The sequence below is a fragment of the Tachyglossus aculeatus genome, chromosome 3 (assembly GCF_015852505.1).
Source record: "Tachyglossus aculeatus isolate mTacAcu1 chromosome 3, mTacAcu1.pri, whole genome shotgun sequence".
Lineage (NCBI taxonomy): Eukaryota > Metazoa > Chordata > Mammalia > Monotremata > Tachyglossidae > Tachyglossus > Tachyglossus aculeatus.
This window is the reverse complement of record NC_052068.1, coordinates 63,501,802-63,525,497: the sequence shown is the minus strand read 5'-3', so window position 1 is coordinate 63,525,497 and position 23,696 is coordinate 63,501,802. Positions and strand designations below refer to the sequence as shown.

General features: G+C 41.9%; 1 protein-coding gene across 1 annotated transcript in view; it reads left to right on the top strand.

Moving 5' to 3' along the window:
- Positions 1–23,696, top strand: part of PPA1 (inorganic pyrophosphatase 1) — a 42,442-nt gene that overhangs the window by 10,570 nt on the left and 8,176 nt on the right. The window contains exons 2-6 of the mRNA XM_038744069.1: positions 2,474–2,532; positions 17,305–17,358; positions 17,988–18,107; positions 21,017–21,103; positions 21,710–21,836. Of these exons, the coding sequence (XP_038599997.1) occupies positions 2,474–2,532; positions 17,305–17,358; positions 17,988–18,107; positions 21,017–21,103; positions 21,710–21,836 (447 nt within the window). The remainder of the gene's footprint in view (positions 1–2,473; positions 2,533–17,304; positions 17,359–17,987; positions 18,108–21,016; positions 21,104–21,709; positions 21,837–23,696) is intronic.

Below are 23,696 nucleotides of genomic sequence, written 5' to 3'. Positions count from 1 at the left end.
TTTTTTAAAAATGCCTTTGGGTCGGTTTCACTCTCCCAAGCACTTAGTTCAGTGGCCCACGTTCACTAGGTGCTCAGTAAATATTGGTCCTTGTCGCCAATCAATCATTCATTCATTCAGTCGTATTTATTGAGCGCTTACTGTGTGCAGAGCACTGTACTAAGCGCAATCCCACCTCAGCCGACCTGAGTTCTGAAGTGTAGTCCCCTATAGAGCCCCACACAAGTCTAATCATCATCATCAATCGTATTTATTGAGCGCTTACTATGTGCAGAGCACTGTACTAAGCGCTTGGGAAGTACAAATTGGCAACATATAGAGACAGTCCCTACCCAACAGTGGGCTCACAGTCTAAAAGGACTGTGATCCTTTAGAGTCTAAAAGGACTCTAATCCATAGGCTTCAGGCCTACTCCCCAAATAGGGGACTCTTGAGAGTCACTGGTTCTACCCAGGCTCTGGGTTTTTAGCCCATTCTGGGATTGGTATGGACAATCCCCCCTTTATTTAGTTTTTTTTTCTTCCCCACCCCTCCACCTTCCGTGCTTCCTGTTGGTAGGAGCAGCCTCAATAGCTTGGCCAGTTCAAACGGGCTTTTTTGGGTTTGGGGAACAGGCTTTGAGGAGGCTTACCTTTCACTTTGTTCACTTTCTGTTACATTTCCTTGTTTTACCTTATCTTGAAGGAATTCTGTCCAGACACACCCTAGGGAATGTCAGTACAGAGAAGCAGCATGGCCTAGTGGGATTAGTGGTTCTAATCCCGGCTCCGCCACTTATCAGCTGTGTGACTTTGGGCAAGTTTGTACATATTTATTACTCTATTTTATTTGTACATATCTATTCTATTTATTTTATTGTGTTAGTATGTTTGGTTTGTTCTCTGTCTCCCCCTTTTAGACTGTGAGCCCACTGTTGGGTAGGGACTGTCTCTAGATGTTGCCAATTTGTACTTCCCAAGCGCTTAGTACAGTGCTCTGCACATAGTAAGCGCTCAATAAATACGATTGATGATGATGATGAAGTCACTTAACTTCTCCGTGCCTCAGTTACCTCACCTGGAAAATGGAGATTAAGTCTGTGAGCCTCATGTGGGACAACCTGATTACCTTATATCTACACCAGACTCCGCCACATGTCTGCTGTGTGACCTTGGGCAAGTCACTTAACTTCTCTGAGCCTCAGTTACCTCATCTGGAAAATGGGGATTAAGACTGTGAGCCCCATGTGGGACAAGTTGATCACTTTGTATCCCCCCCCAGCGCTTAGAACAGTGCTGTGCACATAGTAAGTGCTTAACAAATGCCATCATTATTTTATTTTATTTTTTTACACGAGCGCTTAGAACAGTGCTTGTCACATAATAATAATAATAATAATAATGTTGGTGTTTGTTAAGTGCTTACTATGTGCCAAGCACTGTTCTAAGCACTGGGGTAGGTACAAGGTAATCAGGTTGTCCCACGTGGGGCTCACAGTCTTCATCCCCATTTTACAGGTGAGGTAACTGAGGCCCAGAGAAGTTAAGTGACTAGCCCAAGGTCACGCGGCGGAGTTGGGATTAGAACCCATGACCTGACTCCCAAGCCTGTATATTTTCCATTAAGCCACGCTGCATAGTAAGCGCTTAACAAATACCATAATTATTAATTGTTATTATTATTACAGTACAGCATAGCCCGTTGGGTAGGGATTGTCTCTGTTGCCGAATTGTACTTTCCAAGCGCTTAATACAGTACTGTGCATACAGTAAGCACTCAATAAATACAATTGAATGAAATAGGTATGGTGAAGGGCACACTTAAGCATTTCTTTCAAGGGAAGATAAGAAATCCAGCAATTTTTGGAAAAATATGATTGAACTTTACTTCCACAGCAGTTTGACTGTCCTGAAAATATTATTTGGGGTGGTTTTATCTCCATGGCAATGATCCTTCAACAAGGCTCTGGGACTTTGAGCCTTTTTTTGAGTAAGAGAAGCCATAATGTACTTTGTACTTCCCAAGCGCTTAGTACAGTGCTCTGCACATAGTAAGCGCTCAATAAATACGATTGATGATGATAATGTAGCCACATAAGGGTTTTTTTTCCCCCCACTTCCTGCAATCCCTAATGTCATTGTGTGAATTTTGGAATTGTGCACACTTTAGATACGAGGCTGGTCTGAACAACTTGAAGCTTTAACAGTGTTTTGGGTATCTAAAACAAGTTATGTTAAATGTAATTATCTTCTGATGTTGATGTATGTTATCAAGTGCCGTCGGAGTATTTTGTACTTTTTTTGCACATTTTAGCTATGTGGATTTTTCAGTCTTCCAGAAATTAAGTGGAAATTGTTATGGGCACACTTGCTTTTCAGTCTTCCTAAACTCAGTGGAAACTTTTTGTGTTAAGGGAGATCACTTTTAATTTTCAGATGACTTACTTCAGAATGCTAACTGACTACTTCACTAGTTTCTCTGGTTTGTTTTTCAGAAAATGAAAAAGGACAATACATATCTCCATTTCATGACATTCCTATTTATGCAGAAAAGGTAATGTATACGTTCCTATTGACAAGTTTTAAGTTGCCAGCTCTTTATTTGGAATTTTAGTAGTTTGTAGCTAATGAGCTGGAAAGCTAGTAAAACGTTCCTTCAATACAATAAATGCGGAATTGAACCTAACTCCTGAAAATCACATTACAGATCGAGTGACCGAGACAATTGCAGATCAGCTAAGCTGGCAGTGTATGGGAAAATTTCAGTGTCTTTAAGTAACCTGTGTTTGGGGGGGGGGAACGCAATAAACTTGGATTTATTTTTCAGGAAGCAAAAAATTTTTTATCAGTTTGAGGCCTAAATGAAATCTCTGAAAGTTTATTAGCATGTACAAGCGTTCTTTTTTTAAAAGCAGGAGTACAGTGCGGGCGGGGAAGGTTTTGTGGATATTGAAGTATGGATTTGCCAATTTAGCAGTGCTCTTAGTAAAAATGAACAGAGGCAATCCCAAAGAATCCTAAAAGAAGGCTTGTATTACAAAAAGACTTTGTACGTGTGCATACCCGTCCTTATTTCTGCAAAGATTCTTAATTGCTTGTATATTTTTTTCTGTTGTGTGCCCTTGTTAGAGTGTAAACTTCTCTTGGCCAGGCAATGTCACGACTTTTTTTTTTTTTTCCTCTGTACTTCCTAAGCACCTAGTACAGTGCACTGCAAGTGAATGCTCAACAAGTGCTGCTATTAGTTAAAAATTAGAGCCCTGTTCAAACCTCTGACTGAGGTGTTAAAGGGTGAGGCTGCTTGGGCTGGAGGCTTTTGCTTCCTACTTCCAGTTGAGCTGAAACGGAGCCAGAAGAAATGCAACCTCCAGTAAGTTGGGAGGACTTCTATTGTAGTGCTAATTCCCTTGTATTGTACTCTCCCAGGTGCTTAATACAGTGCTCTGCACGCAGGAAGCACTCAATACAGCTGATTATTGGGGAGCTTTAGTGTCCCCACCCAACACCTGTTTTATCTGTTCAATTCTTACCACAAATCCTCTCTCACTCCTGGGGTTCAACTTCAGTTTCCCCTAGTCAGCTCATGCATGGCTCAACTTGAAAGGGTCCTATTTTGGCATTGGTGTAGTTTTACCACAAAATAAATTGAGGGGAAACCTTTCAAATAATGGAAATCCTAATTAAAGCTTTTAGTCGGTCTTCCACCATTTTAAGATGTGCTTGTGTAATTCTGAAGTAACGGCAAAAATAATCAGTTTCTTTGCTAGAGGCTGCTTAGTTTGGCAACTGGCTTTTAACCTTATTCAGAGGGTAGGCAGAGTGCATGGAACTATTCCATATTTTTGTATTTTAACTCCTGTTCCTATCTGTGTTAAACTTGGAGCTTTCAGCTGTTGGCGCTTGTAAAATTGTATTATGTACTGCTCTGACAACTTGACTGTGTGCCTGCTTTATTTTAAAGAGTTGAATTTCTACCACCTTTGTAAATGTTCCTAGCTTTAATTTAGTTGTTTGGCATTTCATGGTTCATTTTTTGGCATACACTGAGTCCTGAAATCTCATTTCTTTCAATTAAGAGGGTATCTGCATAATCAATTAAAAGATTTGCATTATCATATTGACTTAGTCTTCATTGCAGGATTAAGTTGATTGAACAATGAATCAGGGTGATATCTGCTTAGCATTATAATTCTATAATTCCATAATTCACTTAAGGACTTTAATTTCAGTGAAGGATGTCATAAATCTAAATTGTATTACTGTGAGTACAGTTGGGTGGTGTGTGGACAATAGCCATCAAAATCAAGTTTGGTTCATCAGGGATACTACTTACTTTTCTGCTTCAGAGCTAATAAATTTAGTGGTAAATTTCCCCAGTAAATTTCTAATGCAGTTTCACATGCCTCCTAATGAGGTGGCTAAAAAGTTTCCTGCTTAGTGGTGATTTACAGTCAAACAAATGTGAATGTCTCCTCCATCCTCCCCCAGTTTCACTCATAACCTTTTTTTTAATGGAATTTAAGCGTTTACTATGTGCCAAGCACTGTTCTATGAACTGGGGTAGATACAAGGTAATCTGGTTGTCCCACATGGGGCTCAGTCTTAATCCCCATTTTACAGATGAGGGAACTGAGGCACAGAGAAGCAAAGTTCATTCAATCGTATTTATTGAGCAGTTACTGTGTGCAGAGCACTATACTAAGCGCTTGGGAAGTACAAGTTAGTGACTTGCCCAAAGTCACACAGCTGACAATTGGCGGATCGGGGATTTGAACCCTTGACCTCTGACTCCAAAGCCCATGCTCTTTCCACTGAACCACGCCAACCTTAGATCTTCTTGAATGTTAGGGATTTTCTAATCAATGCCCTATTTAAGAAACAAAGAACTTGAGATTGGAAAATGCAATAAAATTTGTTTGGAGGGAGAGGTGTTCCCCTTTTAAGAAAAAAATCTTGTTTTCTGGTACTTATTGCCACCTTTGGGCTGATGTTATAAATAGTGGTATTGTTATGTGCTAAATGCTGAGGTAGATATGTCAGATATCATTCCTGTCCTACATGGCATTCCAAGATTAAGCATTTGCATAGTCTTGAGCCCCTTCCTTCCTCTCCCCCTCGTCCCTCTCTCCATCCCCCCATCTTACCTCCTTCCCTTCCCCACAGTACCTGTATATATGTATATATGTTTGTACATATTTATTACTCTATTTATTTATTTATTTTACTTGTACATATCTATTCTATTTTATTTTGTTAGTGTGTTTGGTTTTGTTCTCTGTCTCCCCCTTTTAGACTGTGAGCCCACTGTTGGGTAGGGACTGTCTGTATATGTTGCCAACTTGTACTTCCCAAGCGCTTAGTACAGTGCTCTGCACACAGTAAGCGCTCAATAAATATGATTGATTGATTAAGCAGGGAGAGAAAACAGTTTAATAATTCTCATTTTACAGATGAGGAAACAGAGAGACATTGTGACTTGCCCAAGATCACCTAGCAGATAAGCGGCAGATCTGGGATTAGAACCCAGGCCACATTGCTTAGAACAGTGCCTCGCACATAGTAAGTGCTTAACAAATGCCATCATCATCATTATTATTATTATTATTATTATTGCTTCACCGATGTTGCTTAGTTCCATAATGCCACTGAGCCCTAATTGGCACCGCAGTCCTCCCTCAGGACTCCTCATCCCTGCCAGGTACCAGGGCAACCCTGAAGCTTTGCAAGTTCTCACTGCTGCTGTGGTCCACTTTGATTTATTCATTCATTCAGTCATATTTATGGAGCGCTTACTGTCTGCAGAGCACTATGCTAAGCACTTGGGAAAGTACAATACAACAGTAAACAAGAGACATTCCCTGCCCACAACGTCATGGGTCAGAGCCTGTGTCGGAGGCATGGAAAGTAGCCAACAGGGTGGCATTGGCGGGGAAATGTTTATCAGATTTCAGGAAAGCAGTGTGGAATCTGTTGTGGGGGGGCCCCCTGGCCCTTGTGGTAGTTCTCTGGGGATTACATAGGTTATCTGGGTATCTCTTTTAGGAGACAGGGTTGAGCCTGCAATTATCCAAATCTGTTGTAATAACTGTGAAATGTTAGATGCTTCCTATGTACCAAACCCAAGCGCTTAGTACAGTGCTCTGCACACAGTAAGCGCTCAGTACGATTGAATGAATGAAACACTGGAGGATTGAAAAAAAAAATCACATCAGACACAATCCCTTTCCCATATGGGACTCAAAGTCTGTGATGGGAAAACAGATGTTAAATCCCCATTTTAAGCAAACCTATAAAATGAGGAATTTGGGCGTCCAATAAAGAGCATATGGGCATGTAGTTATTCCTGGCTATAATAATAATGATGATGGTATTTGTTAAACGCTTACTATGTGCAAAGCACTGTTCTAAGCACTGGGGGGATACAAGGTGATCAGGTCCCACGTGGGGCTCTGTCTTAATCCCCATTTTACAGATGAGGTAACTGAGGCACAGAGAAGTGAAGTGACTTGCCCAAAGTCACCCAGCTGACAATTGGTGGAGCCGGAATTTGAACCTGTGACCTCTGACTCCAAAGCCCGGGCTCTTTCCACTGAGCCACGCTGCTTCTCTATACTTAACCACTTCTCTATACAGTATATAGAGTATACTCTCTACAGTATACTTCTCTATACTTAACCACCAATCATGTAATCTAAGAATTTAAAACTTTATTGCTGATCAGTTATTTGAAAATTCAGTGGGGCCAGTACCCCTGGCACTGCTGCCCTAGGGCTTTTCCTTCCTTTTCCAACTATGGAGGTTTTCTTGACACAAGTGCAATGCCCTAATATTCCTGTGTTATGGTAATAGTCTCCCATCCTAAATACAGATTACGCAGTCCAGTCAAAAAAAGCTTTGAGGCTAAGCCATGGGGTGGAAATGAGGTGCCTCTGGTTTGTGCAGTACCAGCTCTCAGAACGGTGCTTGTCACATAGGGTTTAACAAATATCATTATTATTATTATTATTACCACCACTCGCAATGTGCCGTCATCCAAGCTGGTCATGTTCCAGCTGGGGCAGTCAGGGCAACAAGAGATAGGCGGATGGATGTTGAAGTGTATTGTGAAGTGCGTGCAGTGCCGTTACATGCAAAACCTATTTAGAATTATTGGGAGCTCAGCCTAGTGTCAGTGCTGCAATAGTACTAATATACTAATAGGTAGATGCCAAGATAGCTGCCTAGGTAGCCACTACAGTTTTCACCACCCACATTTGTCAGGATTCCTGCTGAACCGGCCGACTTGTACTTCCCAAGCGCTTACTACAGTGCTCTGCCCACAGTAAACGCTCAGTAAATACGATTGAATGAATGAACCTGTCCTTCACATGCCCTAGCTGAGTCTTTGTTGATAGCACGGATTGAGCACTTACTGTGGCAGAGCACTGAGGGACCAAGAAGATAGTGATTTGCCTTGGGCAGAGCCAGGATTGGAACTCACATCTCCTGACTCCCAGCCCTGTGCTCTGTCCACTAGATCATATTACTTCTGCTTATCCGCTTAAATACCAGGTATTTAGGCTGGGACTCCACCTGGAAAACAACCAGTCACAGGGGAGGATTGGGAAAAGAGAAGGAGAAGGTTCCTTGTGGGTAGGAGGTCCTCAGGGGTGAGTTTCTAACTCTCTCAGTTTCTGAGGCTTTTCTCCCAACTCACCTCCGTAGCTTGAGAGACCATCTCGGTGCCATAATCTGGATGAAAGTGAGCAAGAAAATTTCAATTTCCATTAAATGGCTTGGCCAAGTAACTCTTTGAGATAAGTGTTTTGGATTGGTTAAATAACTTTCTGGAACATCTCATCTGTGCCAGGGAAAGATAAAATAATGGATTTAATTTTGGGTAGCAAGCAGGCCAGCCCTGGTTGAGAAAAATGTAGTACACATTACTCACTGCCATCTTCAACTGCTCACACTCCTGGCTTCTTTTCCACTGCTTTCAAACATGCCCATGTTTCCCCATCCTAAAAAAAAAAAAGCCTCCTTTGATCCCATGGCTCTCTCTAATTATCACCCCGTCTCCTTATTCCCCGTCTCCTTATTATTCCTCTCCTAATTCCTTGAGTGAGTTTTCTGAACCTGCTGTTTCAATTTCCTCTTCTCCGATTCTCTCTTTGACTCTCTCCAATCTAGCTTCCATCCCCAGCAACCATCCCCTCAACGGTCACATATGATCTCCTTATTGCCAAATCCAGTGGCCTCTACTCCATCCTAATCCTCCTCCAGCCTCTCAGTTGCCTTTGACCACCCCCTTCTCCTGGAAACATCCATCCTCAGCTTCAGTGACATTGTCCACTCCTGGTTCTCTTCCTATCTCTTTGGCCATTCATTCTCAGTCTCTTTCACTGGCTCCTCCTCTGCCTTCCATCCTGTAACTGTGCAAGTCCCTCAAGGCTCAGTTCTGGGTCTACTTCTATTCTCTATTTACACCCACTCCTTGAACTCATTTGCTGTCATGGCTTCAACTACTACCTCTATGTGTTTGATTCCCGAATCTACATTTCCAGCCCCGATCTCTCTCCCTCTTTGCAGTCCTGCATTTTCTCCTGCCCTCAAGACATCTCTACTTGGATGTCGCACTGCCACTTCAAACTTAACAGGTCCAAAACACAATTCCTTATCTTCCCACCACAACCCTGTCTTCCCCGCTGATTTTTCCCATCACCACAGCTCTCGTTCATCCCACGTATTCCATCTGTAACCAAATCCTGACGGTTCTACCTTCACAACATAGCTAAACTCCACCCTTTCCTCTCCATTCAAAGTTCTACCACATTAATCCAAGCATTTGTCCTCTCCTGCCTTGATTACTGTATCAGCCTCCTTCCTGACCTCCCTGACTCCAGTTTCTCCCCACTCCAGTCCATATTACACTCTGCTGCCTGGATTATTTTTCTACAAATATGTTCAGTCCACGTCTTCCCCACTTCTCAAGAATCTCCAGTGGTTGCCCATCCACCTTGGTATCAAACAGAAGCTCCTTATTAGCGCTTAAAACAGTGCTTTGCACATAGTAAGCACTTAATAAATGCCATCATTATTATTTAAAGCACTCAATCACCTTGCCCCATCATACCTAACCTCACTGCTCTCCTACTACAACCCAGCCTGCAGATTTTGCATCTCTAATGCCAAGCTACTCATTGTATCTCGATATCATCTATCTTGCCGCGGACCTCTTGCCCACATCCTCCCTCTAACCTGGAATGTCCTCCCTCTTCAAATCCGACAGACAGTTACTCTCCCCACGTTCAAAGCCTTACTGAAAGCACATCAACTCCAAGAGGCCTTCCCCGACTAAGCCCTGATTTCCTCTTTTCAAACTCTGTTTGGCGTCACCCTGATTTGCTCCCTTTTTTCACCCCTCTCTCAGCCCCACATCAGGTATGTACATAGCCACGATTATTTATATTAATATCTCTCTCCCTTCCCAGTCTGAGTTCATTGTGGGCAGGGACTGTGTCTACCAACTCTGTTGTATCGAACTCTCCCAAACTCTTAATATCGTGCTCTCCACTCGGTAAACACTCAATAAATACAATTTATTGGAGGGATGGCTAAGAAAAAAAAGCTTTATTCATTCATTCAATCGTATTTATTGAGCGCTTACTGTGTGCAGAGCACTGTACTAAGCGCTTGGGAAATACAAGTTGGCAACATATAGAGATGGTCCCTACCCTACAGCGGGCTCACAGTCTAGAAGGCCTTAGACTCAGCATTTATTAAGGCCTTTAGTCTTAGAAAGAAAACTACAATAAAATAAACCCCTTCATTAAAAAATGGAAAGGAGTAGCTAAAGCCTGAAGGAGGTATTAAAAGTTCAGGTAAAATTGGGACACAGAATGGAAAGAAGACTATCTAAAATAGAAACCTTACTGGCCTGGCAAAAGGGGTCAGTCATCACAGCATAAAAGTTATCCTGTAATGGGCTTTTTTATTCTCAAAAGGATGTGATTTTTTTTCATTTTAAGAGTGGTAGTTTAAGCGGGAACAGCGTTGAAGGCAGATCAAAAAGGAATTTGAAGAGGACCATGCAAAGAAACAAGTTCTCACTTATACCAAGCAGCAAGGTGGTTAAGGTTTCAGAATGGCTATTTGATGATGGTGGTGTAATTGGTCCATTTAGGATCAAAAGAGACAGTAAAGAGTTATCAATAATGATAATAGTGATATTTAAGTGCTTACTGGAAGCTAAGCGCTGGTGTTGATCCAGTCCCTGTCACTTCTGAGGTTCAGTGAATTCTCTAGTTTGGTCTTTAATGAGAGAAGTTTTTAGAGAAGTTCCAGTAGAGGTTTTTTTTAATAGTAGATCAATGAGCAAAGCTAAATCAGATTGTGAAGGTGACCCACGAGGTCCTAGATAGAAGCCAATAGACTTGAAGTAGACCAATTATCAGGACGGGGTGTTCTTTCTCTGAGAGTTCCTAGGCAGGTTTGTAGAACTGCTGGACAATTGTCCAGGGCCATCCCTAGGGGAGGGACAGATTAAACAGTTGTCAATCAGTCAATCGTATTTACTGAGTGCTTACTGTGTGCAGATTACTGTACTAAGCGCTTGGGAAGTACAAGTTGGCAACACATAGAGACAGTCCCTACCCAGCAGTGGGATCACAGTCTAGAAGACTCATGTCGAGTCATGGGTATCCCACCAATTGTCCTGCTGCCTCTATCATAGGGTCTAGATGGGGCTTGGGGCTTTCCAGAGCCCCTCCTTAAGGGAGGCAGTAGTGGAGTTCAGTCCCAAGAGATTTATGGACTGAGCTTCAGGTAGGTGGTTTTTGTTTTGCTTTAGTTTTTTTTAAGTATTTATTAAGCACTTACTATGTTCCAGGCACTGTTCTAAGCCCTGGGGTAGATCAAAGGTAATCAGGTTGGACACAGTCTGAGTCTCACATGGGGCTCACAGACTAATCCCCATTTTACAGATGAGGTAAGTTGGACAAGTCACGTAGTAGAGCTGAACCTCTGACTCCTGTCCACAAGGCCATGCTGCCTGTTGTTGAAAACAATATTTCCCCCCCACCCCCTTCCACTACCACCCAATCCTGCCAGCCCCCCACCCTTTAGGGATGCTTCTGCAAATAGCTTCTGTATTGGAGGCATGGAAGATCCAGTGCAGGACTTGTTATGAGTGACATGAGGAATTTAAACTAGCCACATCTGGCAAGATGGCTGAATCATTAATGAGGTTTAGGATTAGTGAGCCACTTAAAAGAACACAGCCCGTCCTGTCCCGGAGAGAAAGAAAATATGGTTTCCTTAAGGGGAGAAAATATACCTCCCCAATTTTCCTGCCTGAGTCTTCTGAAGGGGCAAATAGGCATATAGGGGACAGTTGGAAAAAGATATTTTTCTAAACGGCTGTGATGAAGTTTCACAACTCAATTTTATTTTTTATTTAACTTAAGATACAGTTTTGCTGTCACCAGTTTTATGTAACACTTCTCACCATTTTTAAACAATGTTGGCATTTAATATTTTCCATAAATAATGTAGCCCTGCTGAAATCCCACCGTCTTCAGGAGGTTTTCCTCAGTGTCTTCTCCCCTATTCCTTGTCGCACTTTTACATTTTATACTCACTGCCTTTTGTCATGCTTTTTTAATACTTATCATTCTAGTCTGCTTGAGCACTTCATCTTTTTTTTTTCCTATATAAGGTTGTCTTCCAATTCAGTAGTATTCTCCAGTGCTTAGCACAATACTCTGCACTCAGTAGGTGCTCAAAAATATTGATTGGTCTTTTTGGAAAAGGGAGTGTGCAGTGAAATCTCCAAGTTTTTGGTTGACGGTTATTCTGGGTGAGGGATAAGTGAAGAGCTCAAAATTGAGTAGATGAGAGGAAGAATGTCAGGTGAGCAAATGCAGGATAGGCACCTGGGAAAAAGGATCAAAACTGTGCGCTAATAGGCTCTGAGTTATCAGTTGTGACATGGGGGAAATCTTGGAGCCATTGCTGATTGTTCCCTCAGCTAGTTCACTGTGAAGCAGGCAAAATGGCTAGCAAAATTATGGACATCTCTCAGAAGGCACAGTTTTACACTCCATATCTCAGACCACCCAGTTTCCTAAAACATGGGTGGCTGGCTCAGTCTCACAAAACTCCATGTTAAGGAAAACTCACTTCATGGTATTCCATGTCTGATACCACAGCATCCTGGTTCCAAACAGGTTCAGATTTTCAGACAAATGTTCCCCAATTGCCTAACGGCGTTCTAGCCATAGTGCGTAGTGAAAACGTCTTCCAGCAGAGTTGGATTTACAGCTGCAGCTATAATAGCATAAGCTATAAAATAAACGCGGTAGAGCTGGAAAATAATATCGAGAAGGAAGCAAAATGATCAAGGGATGGGACCAGTTCCATATGGTGATAGACTGAAAAGACTAGGGATTCCAGTTTGATGAGATGATGAGCAAAGGAGTGTGATTTAAAATATACATGAAGGGTTCAGTCAAGGAGGAGATGGAATAATTCTTCACCAGATCTCCCCGCATCTCTTGAAGGTTGAAGGGGGTAGGTTTGTAGGCTTGTGCAGGCAGAAACTGCCATTAGGTTCAAGATTGATTAGAATAAAGCATTCCAGATGCGGTTCAAGATTAGGTTCAAGATTGATTAGAATAAAGCATTCCAGATGAGAAAGTTAGGGATACTATCAGCTCGAGAAGGACTTAAATTGATCTGTGAGCAGTATTGGGATAGTGGAGGGGAAAAAAGAATCCAGGACTGGGGCTAGAAGCCAGGGAGAACAACTATCCTTTGCTCAAAGACCATACTAAGCTGGTTTGCATTTCCTATGTATATGTCCTCTAGACTGTAAACTCATTGGAAGGTGCCTGCTAATCCTGTTGTACTCTTCCAAACAAGTAATACCTCGCTCAGCATATAGTAATTGTTTAGTCAACACCATTGACTGCTGATGGATCCTAGATTGACTTTTAAAAAGTAGCTATTTACAGGAAAATGGATACAGTTACTGGGGAAGAAGGACCTCAGACTCTGGAAATCGCTGGTGACGTGTCCAGCTTGAATCGCCTCCTGCCGTGTGCCAACATAGTCACTGGTTAAGAATGAGTGAGTTCATTAGATGTTTTTCTCTGTTGCAGGCACGTTCCATAAAGTTACACTGCCTATCCAGTGCAAGTTTTTTTAAAAACCTCAGCTTAGGGCAGAAGGTAAAGCCCCTTGGTGTAATCACTGGAGGTGTCTCACTTTTAGCATGTCTAAGATCCTGAGGATGGTAAAGTGCTTCTCATCTAGAAGGTGGTGTGTCCTTAGCTTTTCTAGTCACCAGATTACATAGCAAGATAAGGAGAAAAATGTGAAATTTATCTAGTATTTGAGAAGTGCTGAAGTACCACCATATCTTTCAGGGTAATGTGATTTGAAAACCTACAAGGAAAGACCAGACAAACGTCACTTTACATTGCAGGCCACCACTTGCAGAATCAAACACACAAGGCCCCTTCCATTTTCTTTTCCAAAAACTCATGCCCTCCCGCCCCCCAACAAAAAAAATCATTTGTAGATTTCAGAAAGCATGCAAGCAAAACTGTGCTTGCTTTCCCTTAGCTCCTCAAATGCGCTATTTTTCTGAAACATTTGGAGAAAGTACATTCCAGTAACTTCTACAAATTACCGATACAGTTCTTCACTTACACTGGATATTCCGTTTAGACCCAGTAATACATTAGTAAGGCCACAGAAGAGCAAATCTAAAACCCTCCTAACTGGTTTCTAGGATGGCTTGGTGCTTTCTTTTGTAAATGTCCTATTCAACCAAGAAGACTACCCATAATTACAAATTGAAGAGCAAGGCTTTGCAACACCTGCTTTTCTTTTATCAGCAAGACAATAACGCTACGTCCGTGACTTGTAGTCTCAACAAAACCAGGGTTCCAAATTCAGCTTGTGCCTTGGAAGTAATGAATCAAGGTTCTTAACCTCTAGTGTGCGTGTAATTGTGAAAAATTCAATCCAACTTCAGTCCTTGCTCATATCGTGTGGTACTAGAAGGAGCAAGAGGGCATCAAATTGTACCTCAAGAGACTTGGACCTGAAGCTGGAACAGGCTTGCCCTTTAGCTCCCTTGAGCTATACAAACCACATGGGAAGGAAGAGGGCAAATAATGTCAGTGATATTTTCCTGTTTCATTTCCTCTCTGAATAAAGGGCTCCAGAGTGCTTTGGCTGATTGCATGAACTAAATTGCCTAAAATAGCCACGTCTTAAAACCCTGGCGCTTGGCCCTGTTTTTGCGTAATCAGTGCAGAACTTGTGTTGCTTGTATTTTTGTCCTTAAGAAGGAAGCTTCTGATGCTCTTTAGGGTAAGGGTCTGGTCTTGGTCATCGGGCTATCAGAGTTGGAAGGTGAGAAATTGAGACCTTTTTACTTTCTGTACCTGATGAAGGAAAATGGGGGGAAAATGCTGGCCCTTTTTTCTGCTTTTTGAAGTAGTCTCAGACCTGAAGTAAACTAGACGAGGATATGGATTCAGATGACCCTTACTGATATTTACTGGGACGTGGCTAGACCAAAGGAAAGCATGGTGATTTAGTTCCTTAACAGGTGCTGCTTGTTCTGCTCTGATCTATCTGGGGCCAGCTGGGACTTCTTGGACCTCCCCTAGTGAACTAAATGACACAGTTTAGTGCCCAGTAGGCCTAAAAATCCATCTTAATTAAGTAGTTTTAATCATTGTCACTATCATCAGTCAGGGACAGGAGTGTTTGGTCAGCTGCCTCCTTGTTTAGTTAAGATTGAGTTGGCATAGCAGGATTGAGGGAGTTTCCAAAACCTGGCCCAGGGTCAGCTACCTCATGTAAACAGACCTAAATTTGGAGGTATGCTTGAAAAATCTGTTTCCCCACTTGATGCCTCAGTAGATCATAATCAAGTGTAGGCTTGTGCTGCGTAGTGGTCATCAGTCTCATTCATTCAGTCGTATTTATTGAGCGCTTAGTGCTTGGGAAGTACAAGTCAGCAACATAGAGACAGTCCCTACCCAACAACGGGCTCACAGTCTAGAAGATGTCATCAGGCTTGTAATATTGAGTTTAAAAACTCATTTTTTATAAAAGACCATCTCTAGCTATATTGGTTGCAGTGTAAACCCAAGGCAAAAATGTGTCCTTCAGTTGGTTGTGCCCCTTCATGTGAAAAATATTTTTTCCCCCTAATTCCTTTCTCTTTGCATTAAAGGGCTAACTGATCAAGAGCTAGAGGAGGATAAAATGAGAGGATCTCTATTTGGTAAAAAAGTTCACCTGGTTTACTGAGCTGGTCATTTGCAGGAAACAAATAGGGTCTGACACGGTCGCTTCATCTTATTTTAATTGCAATGTGCTAAATAAACCTAGTAGAAAACTATTTCTTGTGGCGCTCCTGAGTGAAAGAAGGGCTCGGTTTTACAGAGCCAGGAACCCTACGTTTCCAGTGAGCAGAATCTTCCCGTTTCATGATGAGCTCTTTTAAGACCTTGTTACAATTCTGAAGGCCCTGTTTTGCAGCTTCTAGATGACCTCCCAAGGAAACGTTTCATTCATGTTTATCCCAGTTTACAGGGGAGACATTCTGTCCGTGGCTGGCTAATGTGGGTAAAGGCCACGGGTGCATTTGGCAACCCGCTATTCCCCCACTGCCTGTGAACCTTGCTCCGTGCACTTTGGGCCCCAGTGGGACCAGGACTTAGAAGGTTGAGTGCACACCCACTATCAGACTTTCTGCATCGGTCCTGAAGTCTTAGGACCAAGGCTCATCCTTCAGTTCTGACTGGACGCCCCATCGTCATCATCAGTATGAATCTAGTGACCCATCTTTGCAGCAAGCTTTCTTGCAAACGTGCACACAAGAAAGGAACCACTATTGGTTCAGTGTTGGACCCAAAAATGGATGATCAATCTTATCTGTAGGTCCCTCCCCACCCCCCCCATCTCAACAAAGCATGAGTGAACTTCCAAGTCCATCTCAGTTATGATTCTCTAACTTCATGATTGATTAAAGTCCTCACACCCAGGGTGTTACATGCCCGTACCTTTCCCAAAAAGCAGGGTACCCCTCATGAACTTCATTTGTCTCCAACCTTCTGAAATGTTGGAGTGGTACTACTTAGACTTCCCAAATACTAGATTTATTTTTCTTTTTGTTCATTTCATTTGTTTATGGAAATTGGTCACTTTTTAGATATGGTATCCATGGGGCATGAATGACTAATCTGGTGCTAAATTGAGTGTGTAAAACAAATGTTGTCATCTCCAAAGACTGACAATTATTCCTATTTTCTTAGTGGTAAGTCTTCACCTGTTTTTTGGCTTATTACAACTTGTTCTACACAAATTACCATTATTCTAGTATAAGGCTTGTAGCCTTGATCAGTGCGCAGCATCTAACTTCATTTGCTTTGATCTGACAAGGAAGCACTAAATAATTAGCACTTGCAAGCTTTACAGTATTTAAAACTGCAGGCCTCTTTGTCTTCCAAGCTAATTAAGGGTACAGAAATTACAGTGTCAGAGCAAGTCTGCCTTAAACAAAGATTTACTCCCTCATGATCTGCCCTACTGTTCCCGCTTGATGCAAGGAAATAATGCTGCGGGTGACCGCCTTGTAAATGGCAATTGCACCATAATTTTGGTTCAGCAGAAATTAGATGAAGCCTAATTCCCTTTTATTCAGACCTAGCCAGTCAGCTTACTATTTTATTGCTTAAATGGTGCTTCTTCTTACCCACTGTGAAGAATACAAAAAAAACCCAGAAAGCTTGAGAAGGTAACTTTTAATCCCTGCTTCTTTCACGGTACTCTGACCCTACCAAAGGTAATATGTATGCATCTTGCAGAAATGAGTAGGGGAAGCCAGTGTCAAAGTAGGAATGCCATGGTCTTCCTGTACTTCAGGTGTTGAGTTGTTACCAAACACCACACGAAGGCTAATTTATGCTGTAATGCTCCCTTGTCCGTAGTCACGTGCATGCTCACATGCCAACAAATTGTTTCTTACAGTCTCACGTTGTCTGATGTGTGTCCCCTAAACACTGTTCTAACCACAGGGTCTAATGAAAATGCCCTTTAGAATAGAACTGAATAGGTTTGACTTGAATGGCCTTCATTAAGTTGAATGCTTGAAAGCACTTTTCAAAATCTAATTATTTTAAGGGACCAGAACAAGAATGAAAGTGAATGTCATAAAGCAATCTTGCAATTTTCTGAAGAGGACCGAATGAGGAAGTAACTGTTTTAATCCAAGTAGTTTCTTCTGTTCACTATCTTTTTTTTTTTTACTTGGATTTTTCAGAATGTGTTCCACATGGTTGTGGAAGTACCTCGCTGGACTAATGCAAAGATGGAGGTAATAATGCTTCTTTTCTCTGGTGGATTCAGATCGGGATTGAGTTTTTATGTTTAATCTTTAAAGGGACAGTATCAGGCAAGGCAGTTGTGACCTCGTTTTCGCCCCTATCAAAATTTTGAGAGGATGGATTCAGATGGATTCTGTGTTCTGGTCAGTCATTGTTCCTTCATATTTGGAGGGAACTCCCTTCTGAAATTTCTGGGGATTGAGACATAGTCAAGCTAGACTGGTCAACATTAGTTTGATAAACAGTAAAGTACAGAAGCAGCTTGCCTTGGTGGAAAGAGCCCGGGCTTTGGAGTCAGAGGACGCCACTTGTCTGCTGTGTGACCTTGGGCAAGCCACTTAATTTCTCTGTGCCTCAGTTGACTCATCTGTAAAATGGGGAGTAAGACTGTGAGCCCCACGTGGGACAACTTGATTACCCTGTATCTAGTCCAGTGTTTAGAACAGTGCTTGGCACGTAGTAAGTGCTTAACAAATACTATAATTATCAATTATTATCAGTTTCAGAGATGGAATCAAGGGAAATCCTCAGATAACTAAAAGGAAACGACCCAAAACAGTCGAATAGTGTTTCAAAGTGAAGTGGATAACCACAACTTGAATTAAATTTTATCTTTCAGATTGCAACGAAGGATCCTTTAAACCCAATTAAGCAAGATGTCAAGAAGGGGAAACTCCGTTATGTTGCAAATGTGTTTCCGCATAAGGGTTACATTTGGAACTATGGTGCCATTCCCCAGGTATGTTCCCACACTAGTTGGTTTAAACAAATGCTGAAAATTGTCTATCCTAAAGAAGTAAACATTTTCAAAATCTCTTGAACCTATTTAAACAAAACACAGGCCAGAATAGGTATTCACTAGGGCATTTGCTGTGGAACAGCACATATCTCAAGAGAATGTGAAAGGTAGGCATGCAATTAATGTTATGAACATCTAACATTTTCTAATTGTTCTCTAGGGATACTTACTTTTTTTAAAAAAAGGTTGCAACATAAAAGCTCCTCTGCCATCGTAGACCCCATCAGCGTATTGATCGTGTCACAGATATGCTGAATGGGAGTTCTGGATCATTTTCTTTCATTAGGCTGGGTGTAACTGTTTCTTGATTTTTAAGCTCTTTAAGAGCACAGATTGTGTTTACCTACTCTGCACACAGAAACTGCTCAATAAGAACCCCTGATTGGGCTTGATACAGAATTTTTGGCGTGTTGCATGTATCAACTTTGTATCAACTTTGAAGAAGCAATAAGAATTTACAAGGGAAGGAAAAATGTCAATTTTAAGGGCCAATCCCTACCTTTTAATCCTGTATTGACTGGCTTAGTTCATGAATCTCAACTTTTCTGGAAAGAATAGGTTATAAATTCATGGCTGTACAACCAAGTGATGCACAGATTGAGGCCTGGTTTTCTATAGGTTCTCCTGCTCACCTTCATCATAATTTCAATCAGTGGCATTTACTGAGCACGTACTTTGTGCAGAGCACTGTCCTAAGTGCTTGGGAGAGTACAGTGCACGCAAGAAATTAGCAGGCACATTCCCCGCTCACAGTGAGCTTATGGTCTAGTTGGAGATAACACTTGGGGATCTCTGTCAAGAACTAGATCCACAACCCTGGAATTTAGTGTTCTCTCTGGGGAGTTGCTTTTCTTGGGGTGCAAGGTACTTGAGGGGACTCAGGAGTCTGGCTGCCCTTGCTCCTGGAATACAGTAACTTCAGCTTCTGCCCACAGCCTGAGCAAGGTCATGTGACCATGGGCAAGCCATTTAACTTTTCCTTGCCTGTTGCCTCAACTGCAAAATGGGAATTCAGTCCATGTTCTAGAACCCTCCTACTTGGATCAATAAGTTGTATTAAAGTGCTTACTGTGTGCAGAGAAGTGTACTACACACTTGGAAGAGTACAATATAACAGTTGGTAGACATGTTCCCTGCCCACAGTGAGCTTACAGTCTAGAGGAGGAGTCTTTGAGAGTCGGACTGGGTTCCAACCTGATGAACCTGTGTCTGCCCCAGCACTCGGAACATTGCTTGACATGAAATTAATGCCTAACACATACCTAAAGGGGAGTGACTGCAGAATGACTTTCATATAACGATTGAGCTGTGCTGACCAATACTCATGTCTCTCAACCCAGATTCTCCCCTACCGCCATGAAGTTCCCAGCTGGAGTCCCCCTTCCCAACCAAAGTCTGCTTCATCCCCCGCGAAGGGCAGGACTTTGTCCTGATGACTTGATTCTCCGATCATAACCTCTTCATTTAGTTAAGACTCTTTCCTGCTTTCTCCCTTCCTCTTCTGGCCCGGGAGTAATAGTATTCAACCCTTAGTGTGTGCAAAGTACTCTAATAGATGCTGGGAGAGAGTACATATGTGGAGATTTGACACGGTCCCTGTCCTTTACGGGGCTTACAATCTAAGAGGGTTCCCAACGTTCAGGTAGTGCCTTGGTACATCAGAAGCTCAACAAATATCTGGGATCGCTGACAGAGCTGTAATTTAATGATCCAGCCACCTCCCACACCCCAAATTACAGTGGAAGATGACTCAACCTCCCATATTGGTGATATTATTAAACCCACCTGGAACTATTAGCTTCTAGTTTGAGGTTTCCTACCCCTTCATCAGGGTTCATGTTTTCCCTTTGACTTTAAAAGAGAACTGTAGTGTCCTACGCTGTGGACTCAAATTATGGAATCTCAAAGTACTTGTGCAAAATCACCTTAGGTAGCATAAGCTAACCAACAGCCATACTGACTATTAAGCATCTTGTAAGATGAAAAACATGTACTACATTTGAGTATTTTCTTCTGATTATGCTAAAATGACCAAAAACGTAACGGCTTAGGCAACTTCTCTGAGTAGTATTATTTATTGGACACTTACCATGTGCCAAACACTGAACTAAATACTGTCGAATGTTTATAGAATGGAAGGCCATAATAATAATAACAATAATGATGGCATTTATTAAGTGCTTACTATGTGCAAAGCACTGTTCTAGGCGCTGGGGAGGTTACAAGGTGATCAGGTTGTCCCACGGGAGGCTCACAGTCTTAATCCCCATTTTACAGATGAGGTAACTGAGGCACAGAGAAGTGAAGTGACTTGCCCAAAGTCACACAGCTGACAGTTGGCAGAGCCAGGATTTGAACCCCTGACCTCTGACTCCAAAGCCCGTGCTCTTTACACTGAGCCACGCTGCTTCTCTGGTTTCTGCCGTATGGTTTCTGTCCTCAGTTTACAGTCTTTGGTAACAGAAATGGTCACACATCATTATAAATAGGAGCGGGACTAAAAACATAGATACAAATGGTAATATCAGGATTTTGGGGAAATGTATAAGTGGAATATATCAATTTAAAAAAAAAAAATATATATATATATATATATATATATAAACTATACATGCTAGGGGAAGCTGTTGGGAAGATGTGGGATGTAGGAAATCGATTTGACTGTCTCCTGGAGGGGGTGGGCTTGGTCTGACAGATTTGAGTGGGAACTATTAAGGTCCCTGGTAGTGGATGAAGAAAGTTTTGAATGTAGTTGAGCCCTCCTGGCTGAAAAACTCAGTTCTCTTATTCTAGGTAAAGTGGAGTGCTTTAAAACCTAAGTGTGGGAGTAATGTTATGTTTTATGTTAGACTTGGGAAGATCCAGGATGTAAAGACAAGGATACTGGCTGCTGTGGCGATAATGATCCCATTGATGTATGTGAAATTGGAAACAAGGTAACTGCATTTCTAAATAATTTTTAGAAATTTGTTGGTCTCACAGGCAATTTCTTGATCCACTTTGGTGTTTGAAATGGCTCTCTCTGAGGAGCTGGCCTTGAGAGTTGAAATGGAAGCTCTGTAATTTCAGCCAGTAACTCTAATAATGATGGTACCATTTGTAGCTGGTCTTCCTCGGGCTGGGCAGAACAGTAGTTAAATACAACCTAAAGAAATTGAATGTTGACCATTTTTTCCCATCCCCACAGTAGGACGTGCCTAAAATCTAGTGGTGTTACTGGCTTTTGAATAAAATATTGGCTTTCATAATCTCACTTCTTGTTATGTACTTAAACACATTAGCGATTTTCATCTTGGCATGACCAGTGGATGTTTTAGAGCCCAAATTCAGCCCTCCTGGCATGCCACATTGGTAGCTTTTGTTGTTTCAAAGACACCATGGAGAGCTCACCTTGGGGCCCCATATTGTGGAGGTTGCAACTAAGCACCTGCTCATTCAGAGGTGCTAAATTTGCCAAAGAGAACTTCCTGTGAAGTGACAATTATTATCATTTTTTGAAAGTCTAATTTTATCTTGGCTTAGGGTTGTATTCTGTCTTGCAGGTGTGTGCGAGAGGTGAAGTCATCAAAGTGAAAATTCTGGGCACATTAGCCTTGATTGATGAGGGTGAAACTGATTGGAAAATCATTGCAATCAATGTTGAAGATCCCGAAGCAGCCAATTATAATGGTAAATAAAGAAAAAAGTATTTGGAAGAGCCCTGAAACCTGGAATTACATTAGATGACTTAAAGGCAACCACTTTATTTCCAGAACCTCTGTTTCAAAGTAGGACAGTAGCCATCTTTGCCGTATGTCTTCTCTGGCATTGAACACAATATCAAATTTGCCCTCTAAATTAATTATGCTTGGGAAGCCCTATGGGGAATAAGGTTCATGGAGGCATTAGTTGAACTGGAAAGTAGTTGTGTGCTGTGTTCAGGAGCTTGAACAAGTTACTTCACTTCTGGGCTTCAGTTACCTCATCTGTAAAATGGGGATTAAAGCTGTGAACCCCTTGTAGGACATGGACGGCATCCAACCTTGTATCTACACTGTCACTTAGTACAGTGCCTGGCACGTTGTAAGTGCCTAACAAATGGCCAAAAAAAAAAGGGCCAGCAGGCCAGGAATCACTTGGTTGTATTGAGTGTTTACTGGCTGCAGAGCACTTTGCTTCCTACACATGCTTGGCAGTAGTTTTATCCCCGCCTCACTGTCTTTCCCACTTCTGGTTCACAACAGAAGGGCTGTTGAGGAAAGTGGAGGAACTGTCAGAATTTGGCCCGAGGAAGACTCTTTTCCTCGGAACAAATTCTGACAGTTCCTCCACTTACATCCTTTAGACATCCTCTCAACTCCAGTCTTTTCAGTAGTTTGTAGAAGGGAGAGGAACTGAAAACTTCTCAGGGCAAGGCCTATTTTCTGACATTATGGGCAAGCTGGGATTAGTCATAAAGTACACTTGCAGGTGAGATGAACTTCCTGGAACTAGTGAGTTAAAATAAAATTGGGGAGTTCCATGAGGGACAGGGTTAGAACTGTCTGGCAGAATAACAGCCCAGTAATAGTCTTTCTCTTCCTCTGAAGTTAAGCTCTCTTCCGCAAACAGATTTCAACAGCATATTTAATATCAAATTTGCCCTCTAAATTAATTCTGCTTGGGAAGCCCTTGTAGCTTGTAGGGGAGGAGAGGAACTGAAAACTTCTCAAGGCAAGGGATTTTTCCTGACATTATGGGCAAGCTGGGATTAGTCAAAGTACATTTGCAGGTGAGATGAACTTCTTGGAACTAGTGAGTTAAAATAAAATTTGGGAGTTTCACGAGGGACAGGTTAGAACTTGGATGGCAGAATAACAGCCCAGTAATAGTCGTTCTTTTCCTCTAAAGTTGAGCTCTCTTCTGCAAACAGATTTCAACGGCACACTTAATATCAAATTTGCCCTCTAAATTAACTCTGCTTGGGAAGCCCTATGAGGAATAAGGTTCATAGAGGCATTAGTCTTAACTTGACAATCGTACACTGAGCTCTCAAGTAGGAAAACATGCCCCCTAGCAGCGCTGTAAATTGAAGAACTCTGAAAGCTTACTGGTAATACTTCAAAATGAGAGCTTTTTCCTCTCTCCATAAGATAGTCAAAGGTGATAAACCCAAATCCCCAAACACCTAGTTCAAGATCTTGTCCACAGTAAACAGTGAATCCTGTTTAGACTGATGGGTTAATTTTTCTTTCACCCCAGCCTATTGCCACAACTTTTAAATGTAAAAACCTGAACAAGTGACCATCTTAGCAGTATTGTAGCACATATGATGAACAGTGTAACCATTAAGTGCCATTTAAATACTTCTTAAGCTTCTTTTGAAACTTAAATAAGTTGGTAGTTTCATATTGTACTTCTTATTCAGCTGATTGAGCACCATGTTCCCTTGGCTGTCCAGTAGAGAGACCATCTGATTTATATTTTTCTGGACATGAATATATTCTTGAGGAGATCTCAAATTGGGCGTAGTCCAGGAATGATTCATTGAGCGAAGCAGAGCGTGTGCCC